The 9079-nt window shown below is 33.6% G+C and overlaps 1 protein-coding gene across 1 annotated transcript in view; it reads right to left on the bottom strand.

Annotated features, from left to right (window-relative positions):
• LRPPRC (leucine-rich pentatricopeptide repeat containing) overlaps positions 1 to 9079 on the bottom strand; it is a 79403-nt gene that overhangs the window by 39305 nt on the left and 31019 nt on the right. Inside the window, exons 22-24 of the mRNA XM_009700206.1 lie at positions 8830 to 9034; positions 1028 to 1152; positions 295 to 401 (exon numbers count right to left, since the gene is read on the bottom strand). Of these exons, the coding sequence (XP_009698508.1) occupies positions 295 to 401; positions 1028 to 1152; positions 8830 to 9034 (437 nt within the window). The remainder of the gene's footprint in view (positions 1 to 294; positions 402 to 1027; positions 1153 to 8829; positions 9035 to 9079) is intronic.

Here is a 9079-nt window from a genome sequence, read left to right on the forward strand (position 1 = left end):
AATGCCAGTTTAATTTAATTGTTCCACAATCCGATATTTAATATGCAAATATAATTTTGATATATAACAGCAAATTTGAAAAAGTGAGGAAACAATTTCAATATACAAGACTGTCTCTCTTCTGAACTGTAATTATACAAAATAAAGCTGCTCGAGGTTCTTTTTTTTTATTATTGGGATTGAATTCCATTAACATGAATCAGAACAAGTCTAATTAAAGGTTAAAAACTTTAAATGTTTCTAATTAAGAGTCTAAATAGCTGCACGATTAGAGTACTATAGTTAAAATCCCACCTCAATGACCTTCCTGGCCTCTTTGTATTTTCCTGTTTGCAAGAAGGCGAAGAAGAGATCATAAAGAGCCATCATGTCACCATATTCTCTGCTTATAAAATCTGAAACTAAAAGGAGAATAAACCTTATTAATTTACTAAATGTAATTTTAATATGTACATCAGATATTCTTAATACTAATATTTTCTAAGCATCACAATACTCCAAGAATAAATTACAGGGAGATAAATTTTGAAACATACGGAACAACACGTTACACAATTTGCAGTTGATCATATTTGAAATGTTTTTCTGTTTATCTGCACAGTATTCTGAATTACATTCAACAAAACAGACAGACTATATATTGGCATACTCTACTTGTAGAGAGTGAGGATATAAGATTTCTTAACTGCAGAACTATTTGAAAAACATATGTGTTGTTTTACCATTGCATTGTGTCACTATTAAGTTATTTCTTAACAGTAATATACCTAGCTAGGAACAAGTATTAGCACTAAACTTTGAGAGCTCAATGTTGTATTATCCAAACATTAGGAATCTTCTACATTTAAAATTAATACCAATTTTCAATCTGAAGAATGTAGGCATAATTTAAGTGCTTTAAAGTTACACAAATAACCACTTCTTTTTTTTTCTTTCAGTTGAAAGAAATGACATATAAATCCTGGAACAAAAGCCTCCAGAAAACACTCAATATAACCAGACAGCATTTGATTACATGGCAACTAACCCTTTTGCAGAAGATCAGCATCTCCTTTTTCTATCAGTCTACAGTAGATGTTATGAAGCTGAAGAATTTTACCATACTTCTTGTAACAGTTGATTAAAGCTTCCAGAGCTGCAGGCATGTCATCCCTTGTGGAATGAAACAAAACAAGAACAAAAACAATCAAACATTCTGAGCAGGAGCAGTGCACACTGAACCCACTTTAGTCTTCAAAATTTCAAGGAAAATTCATTCAGCAGTCTATAATCCAAGAGTATAGTTTTTCCCCCAATATACTACAGCTATTTTTAAATAATAGGGAAAATTTTCCTACAAACAAATATCATGTATGCTCGACACCCACAGAAACGAAAACACAACTACAGATTTATGCTTAAATCTTTCTGCTATATAATTTTTGATTGCATGACCACTGTTCACTACAAATTAACCAAAGGTGTGAATGCTCTTCATCATTAGATGCACTTAATTTTTGAAGTAAGATTCTTAAGTTCTGCTATGTAATACTGTGACAAAACCCCAATTCCACGGAAATTTCAGTTTGTATTTAAGAGTTCTGTTTTTCTTGTTAATAAGTAATATTGTGCATATTATACTACTTACAAATGTCTCCGTTCAGACATTCTCAATTTTAAGCTCTTTAAAATTTTTCCACAGCATTTTTATTTCAGTATAGATCTCCACAGTTAACTGAGACAGCCACAGCTCTTTAGATTGCTTTGTACTTGTTTCACTCCTTTAACAGACTAGCTACAAATCATCTGTTGATTTCCATTTCATCACAATCAAGGGGCTAGCATTTTCCATTCAATATAAAGGTCAAAATCCAAAGTATATTTTCGGCAATACAAATGTAATTTTTGCAATTAATTCAACAAGAGATTAAGGTACTAAAATGTATTTTATGCTGGCCTATCCATGTCACATAAAGCCATGGCACTAGTATATATCCATGGTACTAGTAAATCAGTGCATAACATGCTGACTTCCTTAAATGCACTTATTCAGGAGCCTTTGAGCAGTAAGTACCAGTAACAAGTACAGTATTTCCGTTTTTGTTATTTCAGCCCTTCACTGATATTTTCCAATTAACACATTCAGAGGTATACATAGTTAAAATGCAATATTGAAAAGCCATAGAAACAATCAGTTCTGGAACTTAAAATAACAGCAAATATAAATTAACATTCTATACTGTACAACTAACAGAAGTAAATCATCTGCTGCAGACCCTTTTTCAAAGGATTAGAAACCATGCTAAAAAACCAAACCAAAACCAGCAGAGGACAACCACGGAAACACTGGTAAAACAATATGTGAAGTTATTCTTTGAAGGGCAAGCTTTAAACTGAAATTCAAACAAATGAAGACGACATGCACAAAATGTAGTAAGTAGTCAAACAGTCAATAAGGCTGCATTTTAGATTTCAAAAGGCTTATCAAATAAAGGGTAGTGGAAGCAGGCAAGGGGGGGGAAGAAAAATATCAGTGATTTTTTTAAAAACTTAGTTAACAGCAGCAGCTGAAGGCCATAATAAAAGACTTGAAATAATGGATTTTGCATTCCTGAAGCAACTTTATTATTGATCAACTGAACCTTAACGAATTATTACTGTTAAAACAAGCCAAATTCAGATGTCCTCTCCTCATACTGCATTTCCTGTGCAGTACAAATTTTGCTTTCTCAAAGGATGAATTATCTAGACTATTAAATACTACAATCTTCATTTCAGCTAGTATTTTAAAAATTTTAAGAGTAAAATACAGAATAATAATTAATTTTGTTCAGTAATACTGGCATTCTGAAAATGAACCTAAGATGATGTATTTCTACCTTATCCCCCTTACCGAGCCCTGTTTACAGTGCATCTTCTGGCACCCCACAGAGTCATTTGAATTTTTGTCATTTGGGGTGAAGACTAAATTACAGGTTAATTTCAAAACTGCAAGTAGATGTTGCAGGCTAGATTACTGTCATAAAAGAGAAATACTATGGTAGTTACCACAGACAGATATAAAGCTTGATATAATCAGTATTTTTCTCCTGCTTTAGATGCAAGTTAACATAAAAAAAAAAAAAAACCAAACAGTTTTACAGAAAACTACTCAATTTCTAAGGAAGCACAACAACATTTATATATTCAAATTGAAGTTTTTAGTGATAAATCTAGCTTTTCAGATTGATGCTCAAAGAGCCATAGTATTGTCTCGGCTGCATTCCTAAAGGCTTAAAGTGACTGTTTTTAGGTCAAAGCTATCAATAAATGAGTGAATAATTGCCATGTCATTCAAACAGGAACATTAACAGTTTTTTAGTCTCTAAATGTATAGTTCTGAAGGCATTATTACTGTATACACAGAGAAAAAAGGCAGCAAAGAACTGAGATAACAAAAATGGAAATATCGTACTTGTTACCGGTACTCTGCTCAAAGGCGCCTGAACCAATCTGCATTTAAGGAGGTCAGTAACTTACACACTAATTTGATAGACATTTGTTTTGAATCTATCGAAATCTGATATATTTGTTTAGTTGCATTCAAGCAACCAACCAGTCATCCACAGTTTACTACAGAACAGGGCTTATAAAACAGATAAATGATAAAACTGGCAACAATCAACTATAAAACAATAAAAGGTATAGAAGTTCAGCCTCTAGAAAGAAATTGTTTGTACGAGTACTGCAAAGCAAAAGCCATCGAGCTTATGCTTGTACTTGAGTTAATATGATTTATTCAACAACTTGCAGTATTTCTTCACTGTCACAAATTGCATTTAATTCCAAGTAAGTACCATCAACTACTTTCTTAAGCAGTTTTTACAATCCTGTTAGAAAATGAATGAAAATAAAAATTAGGAACTTACCATAGGCTTCAAATTTTGAGTATAGGTAACATTTTAATGTGTTTCTTGTTATGACTCACTAACTTAAAAAAAAACTGCACAAAAAAGATTTTCCATGTTTCAAGAAAATGCTATTTAGATATAAGGATTTTAAGCAAACAAACAGCTATACATTTGAAAATATTTGGCAGTCTTTCTGAATGAACTTATACATGTTGAACCCCCTTTTATCTTCCCAAAGGATACTTACTACACTACTACATTAAAAGCCCAGTCCAAACTTACTATTTAAATAATATGGATCAAGTCAAAAAGGAAATAAAGCCCATGTACTCATAGCCATGTAGGAAAAATCTGATTTCCAGTGTCAGTCTGGACAAAATACCACCAAAAATGTGAACACAGATGATCCATACTTTGTTTTGAGTTGGCCAGATACTACAGTTTTAAAAGTTACTCACAAATCTTATCTTTTCAGGGTTAATACCTGTTCCACTTACAGATTAGGTGTATTTTTCCCTCTCATTGAAACCTGTTCTTTTACAAAAGAAGATATACCATTATTTTTGAATGACAGAAGGAGCCTCACTCATCACTGTATTACGCTTGCCCCTTACGTAATCCCGGAAGAGTCCTACTTTGGTATTATTTTTCAACAAAATTGATGTTAGAGTAAAGATATCATATGTTTTTGGATTCATTTGGTTTCTGTTTAGAATGCCCGTGAACTCCAAGATACTATGGGCACAATCTTCCAAAATATTTACGTGGGCAATTTTACTTACACAAAGCTGTTTGAAGAGACAAAATTACTCAGATGTCTGAGTGTTTGCAGAACACTCTCTGTAGCAGGACTGGCTATAACATGCATGGATATAACATCCCCCTTCAATTTCAACAAGCCACTCCCCTCTTGCTTCAAGAATGTAGCACTAAATCTAACCCTTTTACTTGTAATAAACAACTTTCCTAACCAGAGAGTCTGTCTGATAAAAATAAGACTCCAAATATTGATTTTAATTGGAATGAAGTGCTGCAACATTATGCATAAAGCTTTAGTGAAGTGGCAATTTACCTAAGGGGTTTACTGATTGAAAAGCTCTCAAACCTGAAATCACTAGAGAGGTAGAAAGAAAAAAGGGACTCTCTGGGGTGGGGGCGGAGGGTAGATGGGTAAAACAAATCCCTCTCTACAAATCTGAAGCAGATGTTAGTGTAGAGGAAAGTCAATTCAGCAAGGTACAATCAGCTTTACAAAAATTATTCTGTTAAAAGAGAACGGGCTCTTGAAAGAGCTAAATGTTTTTCTGTTCATTTGCTATACTAAGGAATCTTCAAGGAGACTGGTGTTGCAATTACAACTAATCCTCCCCAAAAAATTAACTGTGTTGAAGGCTTTGTAATTTCCCTAGGTACAATTTAGCTGTCACTTACTTTAAAATTTACTCAAACATGCGTTCCGAACAGCACTAACTTCACATGTCAAGTGCTTTCCAGCCAATTGAGTCTAAACTGGAAGTCGGTGTTAAACAACTGAATGATTAGACAAGATAGCTCATTTCCCTGCTCTTTTGTTCAGAATAAAATGCCACATTTACATTATCAGACTCAACAGGATTTTCTGACAGAGGGAGAAAAAACCCTAGTGAACACTGTCCGTACCAAGCACATGAAGCCTGTCATTTACCAATCATCCTTCAAAAAGCAATAGCCATGAATGTAACTTAATTACGACCCAATGATCCTTGACGAAAAATCATCTTATCACTGTCCTGTCCCCATAGGGCAAATGAGACACTTTTGTCCTTTGGCACTGATGATGCTAAATTCCTAATTGCAATAATGGAGTAAGAGAGCCAAACATCCCTAATTTCATTGCAACACGTAAAGAGTCTCAATACAAATATTTGAAATACAGCTGCTAAAAATTCAAAAAAATCCTCTCCCCATTAGAGATATTTTCCCCTCCAACTAAAAATGTCATCTAATTCAAAAAAGATATCTATTTTTAAAAGTAAATTTTAAAGTCAATTAATTTGTACGTGCTACAGAATCATCTCAAACAAAATCATAGGTGAATTTAACTCTGTGAAAACAACAGAAGAGAAATTGTCAAGGCACTGCATTCATGCTGTATCTACTATATAAGAAACGAAACAAAATGGGTTTATATAAGATTCATCACAAACCAGCACACAATGCTTTACTGGACAACGTTCTGTAAACTCTTCAGTTTTGTAAAATGGCTCATGTTCAAATAGGTTTCCCCTAATACTTGGTAGAGAAGGTAAAAGCCAAAACTACAGTCCTTAAAACAGTAAGAAATTTTATATGGTGTAGGTAACACAATCTTTTTCTAATTATTAGCAGTTGGAAGAATCAGTTCAAAAGAAAGACATGTTTTAAGAAAAAGTACAAGCTCTTTACATCCTTGTAGATTTTAGAAACTAAGATTTTTGTCATACTGTCCAAGGCAGGTTTATCACCTTGAATGACAGATCAAGATTCTACATGTGGACTGTCACAATTTTTAATGTGATTTCATCATCCTGAGTAACTCTTCAGAGTCATAAAGATCATATAATTAAAAGCAGTGGGGTGGTTTCCTTTAAATTTACTCGGTAAAAAAAAGAACAAGATAGTATGAGTTCTCTTTCTAGTTACTGTCAAATATTTCTCAAAATATTAAGGCAAAAAGTCCATTCTACTAGAATATTAGATTCTGTTAGCTTTCGTCAAGTTATACTGTTCATCATCAACAATTTTTTACTTTTCCATGCTCTGCTGCAAATTGTCACTTTTAACATGCACTAGGACTTAACAAGAATTTCAGAATATTCAGGACTGGGTACAGAGAACAGGGGTAGATGAAAACATTTACATCTTCAAAAGCAAATCACAGATTCCTTTACAAGAAATGTAAAAGTTTGAAATAAATTAGGAACATAAAACACTAGCACAACCACTGCTGTGGAACATTTAAATATCCTAGAGCTAATTTCAGAGACATGCTGACGACCTGCAGGTAAATGACAGCATTTCAGTGTGATACTTCAGCTGTAGGATGGCAAACAGTAAGCACTACTGCTGAAAATGACTAACACTTCTTTCAGTCACTCAGAACTTTCAAAAACTCTCAGCATTTCCAAAAGAGGGAAAAAAAAAAAGAAACCAAAACAAAACAACAAACCAGTGACATTCAGTTATTCCTCCCAAACAAAGTATGTGGTAAAAGCTTCCCTCTTCTGTTCTAATATTGGAGAGGAAGCAAGTCTCTCCACCCATAAGGTAGCAAAAAAAACATAGGAAACGAGCTTACTTTGTATTGTATTTATATATATGAAATGTATTAAGAGTTATACAGGCAAGTAGCAATGACTTCTAGCCATACAATTCTCCGGTATGGAATTACTTTCTCCTTTAAAAATCTAGTCTCATCAAAAGTTCCTTTATTAAAAAAACAAACCTTTCTAAAAAGTTATAACACACATTTATAATCCAAAAGAATGTGGAATGAAACTAAAATAACACTCTTTACTGTCCCTCTTTGCATGCACACATGACCACGTCTTTATTTACATCATCATGTACTACTTCTCAAGTGAAAAGAACCCAACTAGCACCACATACAACTTGCATGTCAACGTGTATAAAGCAATTACGTAAAATGCAGCCGCTCTTACTGCACACTGCAAAGCATATCAGATATTTTTCCGACACATTAGTTACATATGATTGCAGTTAAATGACTTTCATAAACATGTGCCTTGTCTTATGATGTAACCAAGGCAGTATCGCTGACTGAAAAGATGTACACTGTAGTCTTAACTGTTGACCACTACACTAAAATACTATTTTTAGAAGAGAATGCAATATGCATCTACTAAGAGCTGCATCTTTCTGACAAGATTTCTGAATACAGAAAATGTTATACAGACCTTGAATACTTAAAAGAACTAAAAACTCTACAGGTTAACAGAAACGTTAATATGCATCTTTGAGGCTGACTTACACAATACTATGAAAAATTCACTTATTTCATAGGTATTATATTTAACCTAAGAATATTTTGTATACTTGAACCAAACTGCAAGAAACTGATCAATCACTCTAGCTGCAAGAGATTAAAATCCAGCAACGACATAAGAAAAAAAAATAAAATGATTGTGCATATGGTAAAGGAAGTGAAAAGGGACTCTTGGCTCAATTTTAGTAAGAAATTGTTATCTAATTCATATGTACATTAATTCAAATATCCTCATAATGAAAAATTATGCAAAGGAACATGACACATAGAATTACAGATACTTCCTGTCAGAATGAATGCATGAACTTCCTTTTCTCTATTATATGGTATTAAAAGTATATATGGAAAAAAATAATGATAGACAAACCAGACAGTAACTTTCTTTGAATTTTAAATCCAGCAACATAGCAGTCTATTGGCAGTAACATCAAATTATTTGAATTATGTGAATTAAAAAATATTTCAGTGTTCAATAACTGCCCTTCAACTCACCTGAGATGTATTGGATGGCACAGCAAAATAATGCTGTTTTGATGGGAAAACATATACTACTTAGCCACAAGAGCTGAGAATACACCTATCATGCTCTGAATAGCTATCTTGTCAAACAGACTCTAGAACCAACTAATTCATAAGCATATCCCAATATACAGCCACTTCATCTCTGATGTGTCCGTAAAACACAGACATTGTTCCCCAGAAACCATGATGTGATGTACAACTGATGAAAACAGACTTATCTTACTTAAGAAAACATATTCGTTCATTACTATTCCTAGATCACTTAAGTATTATACATGCCTGCACGTGTGCATGTTTACATGCACAAGCACTTTCAAACATGTATGTGCAGCTGCGTATAGCACACACAGGTCACACAACACAAATAAATAGCACATCGTAACTTGTTTCATCTGAAGCCCAAACATAGCTTACTTTTCAAGGTGAACGGTAATCAGAGGGGAATGAAGGGCAGCAGTTTCTGCCAAGCCCAGGTTCACAATGGTCTCATGTAATCGATTCACTGTTTCAACTTCACCTCGCATGGCAGCAGCATTAAGAATGCGGAAAAAAGATGCAACTGTTCTGTCTGAGATAGGAACATCCTTCTCTTTCATCTCCGTTAGAATGTTAATAGCATCTACAATGAAACAACACAAAAGACCCTTAGGTAATTTCATGTAGG

Source organism: Cariama cristata, unplaced genomic scaffold, assembly GCF_000690535.1.
Source record: "Cariama cristata isolate BGI_N322 unplaced genomic scaffold, ASM69053v1 scaffold37805, whole genome shotgun sequence".
Classification (NCBI taxonomy): Eukaryota; Metazoa; Chordata; class Aves; order Cariamiformes; family Cariamidae; genus Cariama; species Cariama cristata.